The sequence below is a fragment of the Epinephelus fuscoguttatus genome, linkage group LG8 (assembly GCF_011397635.1).
Source record: "Epinephelus fuscoguttatus linkage group LG8, E.fuscoguttatus.final_Chr_v1".
NCBI classification, from domain to species: domain Eukaryota; kingdom Metazoa; phylum Chordata; class Actinopteri; order Perciformes; family Serranidae; genus Epinephelus; species Epinephelus fuscoguttatus.
The window spans coordinates 13032729-13054071 of record NC_064759.1 but is presented as its reverse complement, the minus strand read 5'-3'; the positions used below and the strand labels follow the sequence as shown (position 1 = coordinate 13054071).

The 21343-nt window shown below is 42.8% G+C and overlaps 1 protein-coding gene across 1 annotated transcript in view; it reads left to right on the top strand.

The window, feature by feature from the left end:
• Nucleotides 1–443: 443 nt before the first annotated feature.
• The window catches only part of si:dkey-246i14.3 (ephrin A4), a 44170-nt gene continuing 23270 nt past the window's right edge, over nucleotides 444–21343 (top strand). Inside the window, exon 1 of the mRNA XM_049584365.1 lies at nucleotides 444–1001. Coding sequence (XP_049440322.1) covers nucleotides 889–1001 — 113 coding nt within the window. The 5' untranslated portion in view covers nucleotides 444–888. The remainder of the gene's footprint in view (nucleotides 1002–21343) is intronic.

The window sequence follows — 21343 nt, the reverse complement described above, 5'->3', positions numbered from 1 at the left end:
ACCTGGATACTTAGAGCTATACTGTAACTATAAGTTGGAAGAAAGTTTAGGAGGGGGATGCAGTAGAAAGTTTGCATGTTAAAATCTGTGAACCAGCTGCTCAAAGGCACCCAGGTACCCCTGGGTCCTGCAGAGGAGCTGCTCAAGGACTTTAAATTATGTGTTGGAGCCTATTGCATGACTTATGTCTAAAGAAGCTTGACTATCCAGCTCCAGATGTCAGTGGGAGGGGTAGGGTGTGGGGGGAGGAGGACAGAGGGTCCCAGGATTCCCTGCAAAACTGGAACAGTGACAGACTGTCTCCCCACACCAGTGGGCGCACCTCTCAAGGATTTAACCTTGCACTGCAGTATCATACATCACCACACCCTTGTCCACTGATTGGCCCAAAGTTTCCCCGGCACCGCCCTCTGCTCGGCGGATCCGCCCTTCCAGCACTCCGTAGCCTGTTGCTGCCAAACCAGCTGGCATTTACAATTGATATCCTGATGACTGTATGCGTGGATTCGTGACCTTTAAACTCGGGTTTAGTGTCTTTTATTACTTTACAGGAAAGAGATTAAGGGTTCAAAACCACCATGCGGACCACGGAGAGACTCTCAGGAACTTTTCACAGTGGAAGTTCACACCTTCTTTTCAGCAGCCTGTGATTTAACCTGTTCTTTTTTTTTTTTTTTTTTTGAGCGACTTTAATCAGCCCACCTTAATGCATCATGCGAAACTGCGGCAGCGCATGACGTAGACGTTTGTTCATGAGTTGGTGAAGCTGCTGAGGGAAGTTGTTCACAGAGCCTCTCCTGTCTGCCGGGGTCTCCACACCTGGGTTGCGCGCCACTCCCAGCCGGTGCAGAGCGTCTCCGCAGGGCAGGCCCCCCCGCTGCTGTCAGGATGGGGACACCTGGAGCTCCGCCTGCTTGGAAAGCCACGATATTCCTCTTAAACCTCATCTCAGCTGCTGTGGCCAAAAGACACGTGGTGTTTTGGAATTCTACAAACACAAGGTGAGAAAACACTTAATGATGCTGCTCTCCCGAGACTACATGACAAGTGTTTGTATTTTTTTCTCTGCTGCTCTGTCTCACTGTGGGCCAAATCATGTTAGGAGCAAAGTTTGGTGAATTTCAGCCTCCTTTGCCAGAGCAAACATAGCTGGTCTGAACTTGCACTGCCATGCCATTGCACAACGACCACAGCAATTCCAACTAAATGAGTCAGACTTTTGTTGGTTTAAAGAATCTCTGCTATGCTGCACATCACGTCCTTGTTTACTTAATTGAAGAGGGGTGCAGAGCAGGTATGATCACTTAAACTTGCTCCAGCAGCTATCAGACAGGTATTTTTTAGTTTAATGAGGAACCCTGAACTCTACAGTAGAGTCAGAGTGGCCTGATCTCACCTTCTTCCTGCAGCTATCTTTATCCCAGTGACTACACTCTAACCCTTGCTTTCACCTGTCCACTGCCTTCTGCAGGTAGTTATTTTTCTACTTATAGAATGCCAGAAGTAAGGGGTTCTTCCTAACTGTTTGTTCTAAATAGTGTCCTAGATAGCATTCTGAGGACACAGGTGTATATTAAAGTCTAAAGTGCCACTGTGCATAAGCGAATATGTAGTTGGATAATGGGAAGGTGTGTGTGTTTGTGAGTGTGATTGGGGCCATTAGCAGAGCAGAGCGAGGCTCACCTGCTGATCCAGGTGTTCCAGTCTGGCTAATTGAGGGGTTGAGGTGGGAGACCTGCAGGGCCAGTAAGACTACTGCCCAAAATACCACACGCTCTCACCCGCTTATTTAGAGACTCTCGCTCTCTGGAAGGCCCCAGTCCCCCCAAACACTCTTTCAGATGAATGACCTTTTTAGTTAATAGCCGTTGGCCACAGAGACCACTTTGTCAGCCCCTGTTTTGTCTTGTATTTTACATTTGTGGATGCAGAAATGTAGAGAAATATGACTCCCGGGATGAATGATTTCCCCAAGGGCTCCTTTGTCAGGTCTGCAGGACTCATCCTGCACTAGAGTCGGCTGAGGTTGTATCCAGTGTGTCCAGGCGGGTAAAACCCAGTCCTGTAATTGGGATCCAACAGAAATGTGATGAGGAGGAACACTGTGAGGATTAGGAAGCACCTTCTTGTTCCCCGGGGATTCAGGGATGAATGGTTACAGTCTGTGGCAGGGCCACACAGTTGGCTGCAACACCACACAATCACAATGCCATCAGCATCACGGCGGAGGGTAACCCACTGTGGCAGAGAATCACTCTCATCAGCAACACCACCCAATCACAAAGCTATCAACAGAGCCGTGATGTTGCACCCGGTCCAGAATCCCCTGGGTTTACTGCTAGGACACTTTTTCTCTCCTCTCCTCTCCTCTCCTCTCCTCTCCTCACTCTTCATTACCTCCTTTGTTACATCCCCTCTCCTTTTCATTTTTTTGTCTGGACCCCCCCCCCCCCTTCTACTTCGCTCCCTTTATCTCTCACGACTCCCTCCTGCCCAGTGATGGATATTGGCGGTGTGATTAGTTGAGCTTCAGTCATTTTCCCATACCATATTTTCTATTAGCTGCCAGCCAGCCGGCCAGGTTGTCCTGAGGCCTGTAAATGTAGCCTGGCAAGGGAAAAGGAGCACAGGGACTAGAGAGAGACGCTTTTGCTGGCATGACACTGCACTGCAGGGTCCAGGATTCCACTCATGCTCACAGTATAGGAGGCATTCTAGATTACAAAATAACCACATTTGGCTTTTTGTGTGTTTGTCCACAACATGTGACTTATGAATATGCTAAAAAGCTCCAGGCTAATTTTTTAAAGCTGCTCCAGTCAGTATATTTACATTCAAAATGTAACGGGAAAGGAGCCACTTGTAGTGATGAGCCTCTAGGAGAATTATTATATGACTCTGCAGTTCCCCTCAGCTCCATGGAGCACTTAAGCATCTTTCAGCTAACTGTTTTAGTTTAAGTAGGGCTGGGTGATACACAGAAAATCCAATATCACAGTTTTGTTGACCAAATACTATGGTATTGATATTGTGACGATATGTCAGAGTTGACTATTGGTGCTATCAGAAAATACCCAATGAGATTTTTGATAAATAATCAACAGTACAACAACAACAACATACTTAATTCCTCTTAACTTAGACCTGTTGTCCTTATTTGTGGACACTTTTTGTGACATCTAGTGGTAGTCAGAGCAAAATTAAACTAATCTCTGTAGAAACAAGATGGAAGCCATCTCTGCCAAGTCAGTCTGCAGCCAATCCTGACCCAAAAGTGGACAAGGTCCAAAACATGATAAGATTTTGTGGTTGAAACTTGTTTATATATGATTAAGAATGTTTGTAGTTTTATATGGCAACAAATTTGACCAATTTTAGCAACAGCAACAAGCTAAAATGTTAATTAGGAAGTACTCGTTTGAAGACATTGGGACTTTATCGCGTCTCGTTTGAGGACACTGGGGCTGTATTATCATTGACAACGTTTAGTTTTTTTATACTTATTGGGTCCTACTGACCCCAAATAGCAAGAGAAATTAAAAATGCATACTATAGAGAAGTTCGGGTCACAACAGGTTATGGCTCTGATTGGCCCACTGTATGCTACCTTGTCAATACCAAAAGGCAAAGGGACAACGTTAGCAACAAGGAAAGATTTAGCAGCTAAAGAACCAGATATTTCTCCCAGGAGTTGGTGGAGAACAAAACAGAGCATTTACCAGGTTGCTAGAGACACAACTTGAACATTGTTCTTTGTCTGCTGGTTTTCTACATATGCAATTGTTTGCTAACAGTATGCTAAGGGCCCTGAAACACCAAGCTGCCGCTCAGCCCTTGGTCAACGTTGGGTCGTCTGAGCAACTATCGCCCTAGTTTTTGCTGTATGTCCCACACCGTTTGCACAAGTCAGCCTGTGTCACCTGTTTTTTCAGCCGATTCCATATGTTGAATTGGCACTGGGGGCAGCGGAGCCACTCTGACTGGTTCTTGAGCTTTGTGCAGAGGACAAGAAACAGAAGTGAGAAAAGAAAACAAACAGCTAAAGTCATGATGATGTGATAGCAAAACAAACTTTGTTATATTTGGTAAGAATATTTTTGTAGCCATTAAGGTCTTTAGCAAAAACAACTTGTAATTGTTTGTTCACTCACAGACAGTAAATATCTTTTGTTTTTTCAACAGCAGGTTGTGTTGTTAATTTGATAACTGGCTAGCCAGCGTCTTGAATCCATTCTTTAGGTCTTCCGGTTTCCGTTTTTGAATTACAAATACAGACTACCAATGCCTGCTGCTATGGGGAGATATATCCTCTCATGCAGGCGCAGAACATACGTGCTCATTGACGTTAGCTGTAGTCTTTGCGGTGTGTTCAAGTGCAACTTTTGGCCAAGACACAAGCAACATGAGGCGATGCAACAGTCGGCTGTCGTCGGCATTAGCTTTTTGAAGTCGGTTATGGTATGGGCCGTAATGCCACAACTTTACAAGCGATTAATGCAGATCTAAATATAACATCTTAAATTAATTAGTACATATGAGCAAGTTGTTGTCGCTTTGGCCGTTTGTGCTTGTTTCTGTTGGTTCAACCTTCTTTAAAAATGTTGGCGATGTAGGAAAAACATTGTTCCCGCCATCTCTGCCACAGAACAGACAGCTCAAGAGGGGCAAGCTGCTGTTACAGACCTCGCATTAAAGGCTCAGCTTGTATATAACATAACTGTAGCTGGTGAGCAAACAGGCCCCTCTTTAATACGGATGACAGAGGACATTCTCTGGCCATCACCTTTCTTTCGACATCTAGATTTATGGTTTTAATGAAGCGGGGGCAGTGGAGTGGAGACTGAAGGGCCTTGTTGCTCTGTTCTTTGCTGGCTAATATGGCTGTAACAAAGGCCCGGTGAAGCACTTTAACTGGCACACATTTAGCACCCTCCAGATTGAAAAATGGAGCTCTGGAATAGAAGTGATAGACTGAGTGCGGGGTCAGCGTTGAACATCGCGGAATCAAGACACCCTGGCCTCTTTCATTGTGAGGCTCAAGTGGTTCGCTTTGCCCTTTTATGATTTTATGAACAGAGTTTACGATCGTTCTCGGTTTTATAACGGTGTTTCTCTCAGAGCGATAGTTAGATTAGAGGAGAAATTATTTTTTTACTTCCTGGAGCAGTTAAAGGTTAGTAAAATATTATAACCGCGGTGCTCTAAGCTTGAGTGTGTGCTGACAGTATACCTCAGCTCTCCCCCGAGTAGCAAGCTCAGACCAGTTTATTGGTATATTCAGCCCCCTCCTCTGTGCCACGGTGTGCTTTAAAACCTGTTGGGCCAAATAAGTTGACCAGCCTATTTGCTGATACAACAGTGTCTGCTTCTTGTGCTACATTCATCCTCATAAATTCACTCAGGATCTGTCAGGAAGTTTACTCAGAGCACCCAAACTTTAAAGATTGAATTACCTTTCTTTTTTGCAGGAGATGGCTTGAAAGAGGCTCTCGCCACCCATATATGGGCTTCTCACACATCTGTAACAAGAATAAATGTCACCTAAACCTGAACCTTTAAATCAGCTACTCCATTTCCCTGTCCTCTGACTTACCCTTGGTCTTGGCTTACACCTCTACTATTGCTTTCCCTCTTATCCGACATGACAGGAGGCAAACTTGTTGCAACAGTTCCTCTGGATCGCAGCTCAAACTTTCCAGACTCCTCTTATCTTTTCTTACCTGCGCTCAATCGGAGATAAGTGTTTTACTATTAAAATGGAGAGATACGGCACAATTGTAATATTATAACCAATTTCTGCTACCTGGATTCTCTCTCACTCGCACTGGAACTCACTCTGCAAGTTTGGACACAGACCTCAAAGCATTTACAACAACACCAGACCCCTCTGAAGTCTCTTTCCCTCTGTCTCTTTCTTTTTTCCTGTCTGTGTCTCTCTCTCTCTCTCCCCTCTTCCGACAAAAGCTCAGGGCGAGCTCCAAGCCAGCGAAGCATGTTTAAACGGTGCGTGAGGAGATGAATATTTGTATTGGTTTTCTGTATCTTTATTGAAAGCAGCCCTCATAAGTCTTCCGTGTAATCTCTGCTCTGTTTATGCATCATTTCCCTTTGTGTGCACTCATGAATGATCTAGTTTAAATACCAAAGTAAATCACATTCTGCACACCATACCTTCACGCACACACACACACACAAATCTGATGTGTGGGCAAGCAGACACACATGCAGTGTACAGTAAAGTGAAAGCAGACAGTGTTTGTAATTGTGTCTTGTCAGAGATGATTGCACTTCTCAACTGATTTCTTTTTTTATTTCTTTTTTATGATTTCTTCACCCGCCTGTGTGTGTGTGTGTGTGTGTGTGTGTGTGTGTGTGTGTGTGTGTGTCTGTTCCTCCTCTTGTGTGTGTGCATGCAAATGTATTTCTCGTACTGCCTGATATCTCTCCTCACTGTGTCTGTCTCCGCACTAATCTCTGTCTTCCCCTGGTAAATGATTAACATGGAGAACCTGGCTGAACTATAATCAACAAACCCACAGTGAGGTAATTACCACTTTATTCCCTGTCCTGCTAACAAAGCAATCTCTCCCTCTCCTCGTGTCTCTCCGCTCCGCTCTCTCTCCTCATCTGTCATCAAACTGTATCAATGTCTCCCTCCTTTCTGTGTCAATGCCTATTGTCCCACTCGCCGCCGCGCTGTAGATCCAGAGATGTGTTTGTGTGAGTGCGATTGTGTACCTTATCTGTCTCTGTAAATGTGCTCTGTCTGTTTGTTTGTGGTATTGAGTGCATTATCTGGAGGTAAACTGGGGATGAGTTAACTTTGTGTACACTTGAGCTCCTTCATCTCTGTCAGGGAAACAATGCGAGGCAGTGATTTTAGTGATTTGTACGCCTTTGGAATTGACATTTGGTGCCATTGTTGTCGGTTGAAGTTCATTTCAGTGGAACAATAGCTCTGTTAGAGGTGTGTGTGGGTGCTTTAAGAACTGACCTGCTGGTTTGTGCAAAGGGGAACTGTTTATTTCCCTCAGAGGAGATGGAGTGTGATAAATTTCACTTCTGGAAAAACAAAACCCAGAAATGCACCAGGATGCCCAGCCCTGTTAAAACACACACACACACACACACACACACACACACACACACACACACACACACACACACAAAGTTTTGAATTGTGATCTCGTACATGATTCATGCTCTTTACAAGTTTTGTGAGATTTCCCCTCCGCTCACAGCAAGTAGTGAAAGTGGCTTTTACTGGAAAAAATCCTCAATTCCGGCCAACGGCGTGCGGCTGTGGGAACATTTACCAACCGCTGTGCCGGCCTCTCGTCTAAATAGGTCATTGTTTTGTTTCCACTCGTTAGTTGATTTTAGGTGTGACTAAAGTGTTGGAGAGAAAAGGCGTGTTATTGCCTTTGGATGCTTGGTTTTTTAAAGGTGTGGCGTGCAGATGGAGTACTGTGCAACCACATCTTTTACTCCAGTCTCACATGGCCCTGTTTTGTGAAGTATTTCAAGTAGATATAGGTGACAAACTGCCACTGCCACTTTTATATGTGTGAAATCAGTAATCCTCCATTTTACTGTTTAGGCCTATTGTACGCAGAATGAAACCAACAGAAAAGTTGAAAAATAATCTTTGCAGCTGAATTGAAAGGAGAGATACACACATGCATAGGTGGATTCAAGCACACTGTGTTGAAAATGAGGTTGAGGCAGAGGCCTAGCGGTGAGGATGTCTGTATTAAAATGGATCAGATAGTCACAGTACAGCTTGGAGCCGTCGGAGCAGACATGGTGTACAAGCATGAAAGGACGGCCGCTCTCTCCTCCTGGTCAGGATATTTAGTCAATCGATACCAATTTAACACCCAGATATTATCGCCGGCTCCTCGCATTATCGCCAGACTGCATATGGACCCATCTCTTTCCCAATTTCTCTCCGCACCCTGCCCCGTTTCTCTGTGTACACACATACATCAATATTAGGTGGCATTAAGCTGTAATAAGTTGCATTGTACGAATGTTTCCAAGTGGCGCGGAACAGCTGTGGAATGAAATGAGGTTCAGCGTCGTCTGCCGCTCGGGTTGGCACAGCGCAGCCTGGCTTTGGCACAAAATGGCTGCTGTGCCGTATGTGTGTGAAGAGGGTGGTTAAGGGCTGTTGGTGAGCACCGAGCGGGAGTGCATTCATTCATTCACTCATGGCGCACAATGAGCTGGCATTGTTGTAGGTGTCGGGCCAACTGTGTATTTCTTTGACAGACAAAACAGCAATTAAATTGTGGCGTGAGAATAAGTAAGCTCAAAAATGTGGGAAACACTATCGACTTAAGCCTGACCAAATTAACACAATCTGCTGGTTGTTTAGCCAATATGTGCATTTAAGAACAGCACACACACACACACACACACACACACACACACATGCACGCACAGACAGGCAGACACACACTCTCAAGTACATATAACCTCGCACAATGCTCTTCCACTCAGCTCAGAAATCCTGCCAAGAGGCAACCTGGGAATTCCCTGAGACAGAAATTGAATTAGTATTGACCCAGGCAGAGCAAAAGGCTGTAGCAGGAACCTGGATTATTGTACCATACAAGGTTCTTGCTGCCAGGAGGACACTGAGACATGTTTGCCATCAAACCTCAAGTCTTCAAAGGTGCTTAAGTGTGTCGTCCATAGATAATGTTCAGGAGTACAATAGTTGCTGCAGATGCCCTTTATCTCAGAGAGCAGAGATGAGAATGTCTATTTTATTCAACAAACCCAGTGAAGCCTGTGAGGAAACACTTTGTTCACAGAGTTGCACTTGTTATTTATATTAACTTGTGGAGAATATTGATACAGGTCTCCCAGAGTGCGATGATTTACTTCTTTTTCGGTGGCTATGTGAGTCCCGTCGTTGGCATCAAGGATGGAAAGAACATCAATTTTCTACATTTTTAAGCAAACTCTCAAGGATCTCATCATGAATCTTTAAAAATTTGATTTGCATCTTTCAAGTTACATATTTGGAGACAGTGCGGAAGAAGTTGTGAATTTTGATGCATCATTTTCTGCATCGATTTATGGTGAAAGTGTCTTTAATTATATCAAAATAAAAGTCCTCTGCTACTTTCATGTTTATGGGGGGGGGACAAATGCACATGTTCTAAATCCTTAAGGGGAGGTGCCCCCACATCACTCCGAAATCTCCACCAGTGAACATGCATACAGTATCTGTATCCGTCAGTGTCACTGGGTTAGACTAACAACTCCAGGTAAATGGTAGCAGTTTTAGCTGTCCTTTTTTAATAATTGTTCCAGTCTATAAACGAAAGAGAAGTAGTATAAGCAGTAAAGATTTGGTGTCAAAGAAGTATTGTAAATGCGCATGAGGTACCTCCTTTAATAAAACCGTAAGCTGGCATTCTGCCATGGAAAAGCATAGTGAAGGATGAAACGTATTTTGCTTTTAAATAAAATCATGCAATTTCTGTTACAGGCCTGCACTCACTGGAGGAAATGGGGGAAAAAAATTTCTTAAACGAATGCTTCACCTGCAAAATGACCATTTGTTCATCAAATATTCATTGTGTGTTACCTTGAATTCATGAAGAAGACCTCGTTTTTCTCACATGCCCCACGGTGAACAAAGAATTCAACAAAAAGCTAACATTCTTCATGAACTGAAGTGAAAGTGGGGCACGTTTAGTAACAAAACTTTATCAGACATGTTTACAAGCACTCACATAACTCTTTCGGTATATTTAAGTCTCATTTATCTAGTTGTATGCTTGCTCAGTACTTCTCAAACACATGCATTTTCACTAAAATGCTAGGCGGAAGAGTTTAAGATAGTAACGTTTTAGCGAAAGTGCATGTGTTTGGGAAGTGCTGAACGTACGACTGGATAAATGAGGCTTGGATTATATCGTCCCAATGAGATTGAAAGGTAGCAGCCAATCAAAACACATTTAAAATACAACAAATACAACATATAATACAGAAATCCACAGTAAAACAAAAACTATTCAAATAAAATGGCCTCTCAAGAAAAACAAGCACATGTCTCTGTCACCACATTCTTTATGATGCCCGAAGAGTATTCCATGCCCATAGTGCATAGTGGGAAAATGCAGTTTTCCCCAGATCTGTTAAAACCCAGGGCACCCCATTAAAAAAAAAAAAAAAACATTTGGAGGGGTGTAGCTGGTAACGACCAGAGCTGACACACAGAAGGGAGCAGACGTAGGCTGGAAGCTTGCCTAATATTGCTTTATAGATGAAAATATGCCAGTGCTGTTGTCTGCCCAACCCACTAAATCATAAACAATGCAGTGATGAGTAAGGGACTTTGCATTTGTAATAAAACGTAGCAGTGCATGGTGTACTGAATCAAGGCTACATAAAATGGAGGAGGTTGCATGCATAAAAAATATGTCGCCATGATCAATCACAGACAGAAAAATAGCCTCCACAAGATACAGTTTTGCTCTTGTTAAATGTGGACCCCAATTACTTCAATTCATGAGGAATGTCAGCTGTTTTTGGATCCTTCTTTCACCATGGAGGCATGCGAGAAAAACAAAGTGTTCGCCACAAATTCAAGGTAACACATGATGAGTAACTGATATGCAAATGGTTATGTTGTGGGTGAAGTCTTCCTTTAAGTAGTAAAAAGCAGAGCATACATTACAAGAATCCTCACCCAGTGCTTCCTATACGTTGCTTATCGGTCTGTTCAGCCTGTTTTGTGAGCTAGCACATAGGTTGCCATGTCACGTGCTCACTGCAGTACAGTCTTAAGTGAGATGGTGTGCATCCAGAAGCCGTAGAGGACAGATAGGAGCGGCCGCCTTCACACCAGAACAAACTTTATGGACTCATAAACCTAGTAGAAAGCACAGCTCCACTCCACTTTATCAAGACAACAACAAAGAGGCACTTAGATAAAAATACTTGAAGGGGTGTGAGCGTGTGTGAGTGTGTGTTTAGGGGGTGTATAACTTTTGTGTTATGGCACCGTTTGTAGAAATGATTCTGCTTATCAGAATTACCTTCTCTTATGAAAAAAAAAAGAGCTTCAAGTAGCACTTTTTGTCAGCTATATTCCCAGTTCCTAAAAAACACCTTTCATCCTGTGCTTTGTGATTTCCAGAGGAGACGGATCACATGACATATGTGAAGATATTTTGAATCTGCTGTATGATTTTTGGGAGACTTTTCCATGGTGGAACAAAAACTAATATTATTTTGCCATTGCCTCCCTGAAGTATGGCAGCACAGCCTACTTTCCAGCCCCCAGTGATGTGAAACACAAACATTCCTCTTCTCTGTTTCTTTTTGGGCTGCCACACACACACACACACACACACACACACACACACACACGCACCACATATGAATATACACACTCCCTCTCTGCTTCCTTTTTCTCGTCAGCCCCCAGAGATTGTAAAAACATTAGACCTGCAGTGGAGGGAGCGACGGATGGAGAATGCGTTAAAGGAGAGGATGGTAGGGAAAGAGTCAACAGATTTCAACTCCCAAAACAGCTCGGGAAGGCCCCCAGGGGCGGAGGGATGAGGTGAGAGAGGAGAGAGAGAGAGAGAGGGAAGAAAGGATGTCAGCAGGTATTACTATCACTGTCACAAGCAGGCGTGAGGAGCAACCCCCCCTCCCTCATCTTCCTCTTCCCTCCCTCCGCCCCAACACACACACACAGGCTCACACACACTCTTGGTGACGCAGGCTTGTGTACAGGTGTGGTACAGAGACACACCACCAGTAGTACCATCGCCTTGCCTGCACACACACGCACACACACGGCTGCTCGGACTCTGGGGAGAACCCGAGTAGGAATCACACCCCATTTAGAACTGACACTGCTTTCTGGTGTGTGTGTGTGTGTGTGTGTGTGTGTGTTGACTAAGCATATCGCATATGGTATGCATGTTGTAAAATCACAGTAGAACCTCTATACCTGGGAAAAAAAGGACAAACTATGAATGGAATGTGGTATCATAATTCAAACAAGCCTGCACTGAGATTTTCTGAGGCTTACACTACGATGATGAGATATGGTTTTTGTGTGCGTGCGTGCCAGCGTATTTGGATGTGTTATTTTTGTAGCAATAACCAGTACCACATGATCTCCGGGTGTGCAGTAATGCGCAGCTTGATCCCTGTCTCCTGGTACTCCGACTGCTATTTTCTTCTCTCTGCTTCCTTGTTCTTTTTCTCTGCCCTTCCTCCTCTCTTTTTTTTTCCTCAACATTTTGTTCCAATCAAATCTTTTATTTATGAGTTCAAGGAATGTGGACTGTTTTTTTTTCTTCCAGAATTAGTTCTTTGATCAACCTGCAGTTGTGCAGCTAGATGAGTGCACTGTGGTGCATGTGTTATTGCTTTTGTGGGACGCTAAGGTACCATCTACAACGCTGACAGGCTGCTGACACGTTAGTATGCAGAATAGGGAGTTGCATACTTGACGTACTGTACAAACAGTAAATCTTTGGGGCTAAGTCGATTAAATTGTGTTTATTTTTTTTTTTACATATTTTTTATACTAACTGTCATTTTTCTGATGAATTGCTCTCTGTCGCTGTCCAAAAATATGTTTTGTTATATTCATCAGAAATGATCAGATGGCTGTAATTCACAGTCGGAGAGCATCCAGAGGAGTGGTGGTAATGTTGTGCTGAATGGCAGAGGGGGGGGAATAGCCTTGTCCCAAATCTCCATAGCTGTGGCCTTGTAGCAGGAGAACTCATGAATCTCATTGCTCTCCTATTCAGCTGGAAATGGAGTTCTTGTACGCAGCGCGCTTCTCAAAACACTGGAGCGGACGCTGCGTGTTTATGATTGTGGAATTAATCTGTGTGTTCTCACAAAAATACACCCGGGTGACAAATGCCTAGTCATGAAAGTCAGAAAATCCCTTACTCACTACATTTTTTTTACATATAAGGAGGTTCCCTGATGAATTTCCTTTCAGGAAGGAAAATTGTTCGGAGCGGTGTTGTTCTTCATCAAAGGTAGATACTGAATACCCAAACAAGTTGGGTTTTTTTGTGGTATTTGCTTACTTTGCAGCTGATTTACAGTAGACTTTGTGTTACCATGGAGAAAAAACCCTCACCTCGGAGTGGGCGATATATTGAGTATAATCGATACATTGATAATATTCATTGTATCGGGGCTGGTTGCCCGTGGGGTGTATAAAATGACTATATCATGGGCATCGAGTGTACACTGTCATGTTTTTTTTTTTTGGTTGTGTTTTTTTTATCCACTGGGAGGGGACTGGCTTTGGTGTTTCGGTTCTCTCAACTCTCCGATGGCTCCCTATCTCTCACAAACACAAAAAGAAAAACAAAGACTAACAAACATGATACATCACACACGCCTTATTACAACAGTACTTCATTTAACTTTATCATAACAGCACTTTATTTAGATTCATCATTAAAGTGCTTTATTGTAACAATACTTTATTTAACTTTATTACATCAGTACTTTGACTTTATTGTAACTACTTTTTTTAACTTCATTAAAACAGGACTTAAACTTTATTGTAAAATTGCTTCATTTAACTTTACAATGACAGTACTTTATTCAATTTTATTATAACAGTACTATATTTAACTTTATTATAACAGTACTATATTTAATTTTATTATAACAGTACTATATTTAACTTTATTATAACTGCTTTATTTAACTTTATTATAACAGTACTTTACTTAACTTTATTTAAACAGTACTTTATTTAACTTTATTAAAACAAGATTTTAAATGTATTGTAACAGTACTTTAACTTTATTAAAACAGTACTTTAACTTTTTTAAAACAGTATTTTATTTGACTTTATACAACAGTACTTTATTGACCTTCATTATAACAGTACTTTATTTGACTTTATTATAACAGTACTTTATTTAACTTTATTAAAAAAGTACTTTACTCAACTTTATTATAACTGCTTTATTTAACTTTATTGAAGCAAGAGTTTAAATGTATTGTAACTGTACTTTTTTTAACTTCATCATAATAGTACTTTATTTACCTCCATTATAACAGTACTTTATTTAACTTTATTATTACAGTACTTTATTTAACTTTATTAAAACAGTACTTTATCTAACTATTAAAACAGTACTTTATTTGACTTTATACAGCAGTGCTTTATTTAACTTTATTAAAACAAGAGTTTAAATGACTTTATTAGAACAAGAGTTTAAATGTTTTGTAACAGTACTTTATTTAACTTCATCATAACAGTACTTAATTTAAGTTCATTATGACAGTGCTTAACTTTCTTATAACAGTATTCATATAACTTTATGACAACAGTACTTTATTTAACTTTATTATAACAGTACTTTATTTTACTTTATTGTTACAGTCCTTTATTTGACTTTATTTTAACAATACTTTATTTAACTTAACAGTACTTTACCTTTATTATCACAGTAATTTGTGTACCAGTATCTTTTGATAAACAGTAGTTTATTCAGTAGTTTAGTATTTTAGTCCAAATTAGGAGGAGATTTCAGGATATCAAGATATATATCTTGTGTTGCGATATGCCTAAAAATATTGTGATATATTTCTAGGCCATATACCCCAGTACTTTTTACCACACTCTGTGGCTCTGTACCTCGTGCGTGTCAAGTTGTAATTTTGGGTGATTGTGGTTCTGTACTTCAAGTTGCAACCAGTCATTTTTAATCCCAGATAAATCAGTTAATCCCAGTCCAGCATCAGGCTGTTGTTAGCACTATGTCAGGCTGCCGTCTGCACCTCTCCTGTTGACCCTCGCCACTTCCTTCCCTTATGCTCCTAAATCCAACCCCCCCTCTCCTTCCTTCTTATTGTGTCTAAACCCTTCATCAGTGTTGTGGAACTCGACTGGCCTTTCTAAGAAATTCAGGGGCATCCGGCCTTGAGGCAGAGAATGGCATCCAGTTATATCAGCCCAAATGTTAAAAGCATGAATTTAATTTCACACGCTGCAAAGCAATGGATAAGCTAATGTACGAGAGCTGAATATGCTGCATTAAGTTTATAAATAACGCACATTCAGAAGCCTTGAAGCCAAATGGATGGATTTTGTTAGAATATCTTAATAATTTTTTTTAGTCTCCTTTGAGCTGATTGGTGTGAGACATCACTGTACATGTCGGACCTCTGGTGCGAATATGTGTTCGTGTGTGTGTGAGGGCTGGGGTGGGCGGCTGGGTGGCTGGCTGTGCGTGACTAGAACAGGACAAAGCTGGCTGCCTTGAGGGGGAATAAGGGGGACCTTCCATACCCCCGACGCATAGAGCGATATGAATCTTAACGGTTGTGACGGAGAAAGATGGAGAGGGAGAGAGAAGCATGGATCGGCTGCGAGGGAGGGAGAGGGGGGCCAGTTTAGACTCCTGGGATTCCAAAGCAGTGACCGTGAAAGTGCTTAGATAAACAGAGAGAAAGACGGAGAGGGGAGGGTGGGGAGGGCAAAGTGGATGAAATGGTGGTGGAAGAGGCAATGGAGGGAAGAGCGGACGAGAAGGTGTAGGCACGCTGGCAGGGGGAGGAAATGAGACCTGCTGAGGATGGGGTGAAAGAAAGCAGATGGGAGTGAAACCAAGTATAGAAGTTTTTAAATAAGTTCACCAGGAGTCAGAGGGATGGGAAGCGGCCAGCTTACTCTATTTACTCCTTAACTCTTTTGCCTCTCCAATCTCTTTCTCTCCATCTTCTCCTTTCCTCTCCATCTCTCTCTTTAAATTATTCAGGCCTGTTGGCTGTATTAGGAGGACAGGTTTCCTTGACATGTCTTAACTCTGTGTGTGTGTGTGTGTGTGTGTGTGTGTGTGTGTGTGTGTGTGTGTGTGTGTGTGTGTGTGTGTGTGAGTCTGACTGACTGAAGGACAGCTCCAGCCCTCTAACTGGCCATTCCTCCACTAACAACCAGCAAATAATCAGACACAGAGGGAAAGCGGGAGGGGAATGCACACCTGGGATTAACAGTCTATACGTTGCCCATCCGGCATTGACCTTCACATCATGGAGAACTACAAAAGCAGAGTGCAAGAATGGGAAAGAAAGAATGTCTACGGCATCAGAAGTGTGACCCACTTAGTAAATGATGGATTCTCAAAGCCAGGTCTGATTTATTGGCCGAGTGTATTTGCTTTGCGAGCGCCCTTTTCACTATAGTAAAGAGTGTATCTGAGTAAGTGTGTATAGGCTACATGTTTTAAGGGATGTTGCTCACATGTCCTCCTTAACCCACTTACACAGGTGGGCCTCGCTGAAAGTAAGTGTAGTTAAGTATAGTTAATATAATAGATGAGGGGACCCTGGAAAAACAAGGGATAAAAACACACAATAACTTTTTTTTAAAATAAATCAAGACAAAACTAGAAAGCGCTATATAAAATTGTTTATTGTGTGGTGTATTATTTGTCTCATGGAAAAAGCACTTTACTGATGTATCCTAATTACAAACGCTGGTACAGAGATGGGTCGTATTTGGTTGAATGCCAATTAGCAGCATTTGTTGTGTATAAAAGAAGTCTGGCAAGCCACACTCTAGTGTGAGTTTGTAAAGCAAGCGACAGCTGCAAATTGGTCATATCATCTTTTCCCAACTTCAAAAAAAAATGAAAAGAAATCTTTTTTGTGATTCAAAGGGGAAACAAAAACTCAAAATTCACAACAGCGTACAGAGAGACGGACAAGCTGCTCTTAGAAGAGAACCAGAGAAAAACGAACAAGTTAGGGTTGCAACTTACTGCCATTTTTTACTAATTAAAGCTGTAGTTGATACCTGTAAGTTGGTCCAATCAGTGGGTGGTGCTTGGTATTTTGGTCGTCTATTTACAACATGGCGGTTGGGTCACAAACTTTCTTAGTTTACAGCTAAAGAGTACACTAAAATATGTTTTGGAAAGCATTTGAGGGGAGAAACAGGCAATGCAGTAACAGAATCTTGATTCATATGTAATCACAGTTTGACAGCAATTCACAAGCTGTGATTGACAGCTGCGTTAGAGACTCTTCGGCTCTGATTGGTTGTATTCAATGAGCCGAAGTAGAGTCTAGCAAATACCATTATAAACAGTGAGAAGAGGAGGAGGAGGGACATGATCTTTTTCACTGACTGTCTCATGACTTCTTTCAGAATATAGTGAGTTTCAGCAAATATGACATAATCATAAAAGCCACCAACTGTAGCTTTAATCTGCTTATCCAGTTAATTGTTTAGTGTATGAAAATGTCAGAAAATGGTGAAAAATTTCCCAGAGCCTGTTGTGACGTCTTTGTAGTTTTTATGATTTAATTATATTAACATTTTATCAACTAAAATCCCAAAGATATTCAATCTATACTGATATAAAGCAGAGAAAAGCTGCTTATCTTTACATATTTGGCATTTTTGCTTTTTTTCTGTCAATCATTTACTTGTTTCAGGTTAAGACCAACAGATGTATAGATGATTGACGTCCACAGTATAAAGCTGCTTGACAAACACACTTGTCAGTTTTTGTTGTCAGTGTTTTTAATATAACCTTTTAGAATCAATAGGAGGAAAGAAAAAACATCACCTACTTCCCCCTCTGCCACACACCACCTGTTCCATTGGCACGAATCCAATATGACCGACCTCGGTTATTTACTTCAGTGTTAACATTAATTTGTCGACACCCTTTATTTAGCTCGATGTATCTGCTTTGACACTGTGTGCAAAGCTGAAGGGCCCCAAACAGCAAAGTTAGTACATAAACATGAGACAAATGATGTTGACAAAGTGGATCAGCCCAGCTGCCACTTTGTAGCAATACACTTTGATAGATTTTATAAACAGTTTGAATCATGGCTTTTTGTGTCCACCCATCATCGCTGTCACTGCCTTCCTCCCTCCCCCACCCCCCGACAGTTCGTCCTGTCAGTGTCTGAGCGGTGAGGTACTGTAGCTATATTCAGGTCCATGTATCCAAGGCTGGCACCTGTACAGATCAGCCCTGTATTTACTCTGCAGCTCCATTTAGACTGCAGAAACATGGAGAGCACTCATTACTCTGAGGTTTAGGCTGTCCGACTGAAGGATGCAGGGAAAAAAAAAAGACGGATGGAGCGAAGGATGGATGGGTGGGGCATTGGCTTGGCACCAATCCCAGCTCCGGATTGGTTGTTGTCCTGGCAACGGCACGTCTGACCTTATTTACCCCCTCGCACGCCCCTCACCGTGCGTGCACTCTGCTCTCGCCCATGCGCAATTCTTTTGCCGCACACTTTTCCTCGTCACTCCTCTCTGCGTGCGAGCTGAAACTCTTCTTTTTCGTGCCCTTTTCTCCCCTCACGCTCCTCTTACAAGTGTGGCCACCTCGCACGCGGAGCAGGTGAGAGAGTCAGGTCGGAACACTTAGAGCTGCCACCGTGCTGGTGGGCATAGTGAGGCAACATTTGCAGTGTGTTTTTTGGGCAAAAGGGAAAAAACGAGCCATAGACTGCGAGGCTTCACTCTTGTCCATTTATATTGTGGACAGTAATTTCATACCTCCCAGAAAAGTCGCTGGAAAGCTTATTTTAGGATCAGAGTAGACCACACGTGGAGAGCGGTGCCTATGCATGACAGAGCTCTGCCACAAAGGGGGATGATGGCTTCTGCAGACCTGCAGCCGTATCAAAATGGTTCCGATGGATTGGTTTCCATACTGATGGGTCCTGTGGGCCCGAATCATGCAATTTTCCTCAGCTCTCGACGGCCATAGCTATACATCCTGTTGTGCTGCTGAGTCCCACAGAATGGACACACATACACACACATGCACAGAGGGACCTATGCCATAACAGGCAGAAAATAGGGTCTGTCTTTAACCTGGGGCTGAGAATCCCTCAGGGCCTGAAGCAGCAGGTGTGTGTGTTTGTGGAGGCAGCCTGCTGATCCACACAGTTTGAATGCCCGGTGCCTCCTGGTCATTTAATGGAGGCTGCAGGGCACGAAAGGTGCAACCAATCACTTCATCTAGGCTATAAGACATACTCACAGCCATAGTCGCCAACGCTTATGCACAAAATTCATATTGTTATGTGATGCTTTGCTGTGCACTTGTGCTCCTATTCTTCTAGCCTTATAAGGGCAGAGGCATCAGGTATGTCTGATAGCGCAGGGCATCCCCAGGAAATTGTTTCACAGAGGTCATAAGCCACCCAGATCGCAATGCATATCAATAAACTGGGCCCCATTTACTAATATGTGTGTAGAAATGTTCCTACAAAATAAGTGTAAACTAAAGGCTTGGGCGGTATCTATTATTTCATATATTTTTATGGCATTTCAAAGGGGTATACAGTGTATGACAGTATGATGGTTAAATATGAAAAGCTGAGCTACTGGTGATAGAAGTTATCGTAGCAGTTTGTCATTTTGTAGCTTACAGTGGTGTGTTTCTAATATGCAATTGGCCTACTCAGACAAGTCTTGCCTGGTTTAAAGACTTATGACCCATAGAATATGGAATAGATTGGAATAGATTGGAATAAATGCCCTTCTTGCTGAAAAACCAGATTACACTTGTTGCCATGGCTGATACCAATACATCAGTGGGCTGAAAGGATATGATGTGTTTAATAAAATCATGTAGCCTGCACTTTTAAAGCGCCTTTCTAGTCTTCCGACCACTCAAAGTGCTTTTACACTACGAGTCACATTCATCCATTCACACACACATTCACACACTGGTGGCCGAGGCTAACATACAAGGTGCCACCTGCTACTTAGTTTTAACACACACTGATGGAACAGCCATCGGGAGCAATTTGGGTTCAGTATCTTGCTCAAGGATACTTCAACACAGACTGGAGGAGCTGGGGATCGAACTGCTGATCTTTTGATTAGTGGATGACCCGCTCTTCTGAGCCATAGAATTCATCTCAAGATAAAGTTATATGGGGTGATGCTGCCAAACGTTTTCCCCACCACTCGCAGTTACCATTTATCCCAGCTCAGCTGCCTGTCCCACCAGTAGAGACTGCCCTCTGGTGGAACATGCCGCGCACTACATTGCCTCAATACAGCATCTCCGTATCAGTTTAACAGAAAGAGTAGCATCTGTATTTTTGACATTATCGAAAACCGTACCTTTGAAATTTCTAAATACCCTGGTATACCATAAAACCGTGATACCTAAAATTACTGTTTGATTCATGACATGTGCACACCAGCCAATTTTGTTCTTACCGGCATGAGTATGTCAGTGAATCAGACTCACTCTAAGGTGACAGGCACATGCTCGCTATTTGCAATCAGCATACTGCCATGGACCCATTTCTCTATATAAGGAAATACGTTTGCCGAGAGGTTTATCATTGAGAAAGCAGTTAAGTTGTCTCAAAGCGCAAATTAGTGAATGTCTTGGCAGTCGGAAACAGCTGATCAGCCATTTGTCACTCTCTTCAAACATGTTATGTCGGTCTCTGAAGACGTGCTCTCTCCTAAAGGCATGGCTGCAGCATCTTCCAGCAAGGCAAGATATGCTATCCTAACAGCTGCTTGGAGCTTAATCAGAATCTTTTACATACCTTTTATACATGTCCAATTTCAGCCCTAAATTTGTTTGGAGTGTGCAAACAAATTTAGATGAGAAAATACTGATGAAACCCCCACATTCTTACACACGGGTAAAGTACACATGTGTGTGTATGCGCTGTTCGGGAATGAGGCCTAATGTGAAGAAAAACTACACACTTAAGTGAATGGAGATGGAAGAGGGGCAAAAGGACGAGGGAAGTTCACATACCGACCACATTTGGAGATTAGGAGTCATAGAAAAGAAAGCAAAAGGTCTGGTGTAGAGGGGAGATACACTTCCTGCTGACCTTGAAGGAAGCACACACACTTACACACACACACTCACATAGGCATACCAAACAGGAAAGAGCAGATAAGAGCAACAGCTTGTTCCCCTTAAGTCCCTCTTTCCTCTCGGTGAGGAGTGGTTGATCGCCGTCTTTGGACACAGTTTGATGACACTGACAATCCAAAGAGGCGGGGTCTGCGGAGTGTTGAGGGCGTGAGGTTGGAGGGGGGGTGGTAAAGGGATTTCTCGGCCAGCCGGGCAGGCGGGGTGGTGGGGGGCCCCAGATGGTCAGTGGTGGGGGGTGAAGTCCTTGTTTGTGCGCGTTGAAGGGAGTAAGCACCAGGTTAGACACAACATTGGTGTTTGGGCTCTGGACACAGCATGGCTTTGTGCTGACACGGAGGGGGGCCATAGCTCATAGAAGGGGATTGAAGGGGGGGGGTTGTCCTGATTCTACATCCGCGCAGAGAAAAGAACGAGCAGGA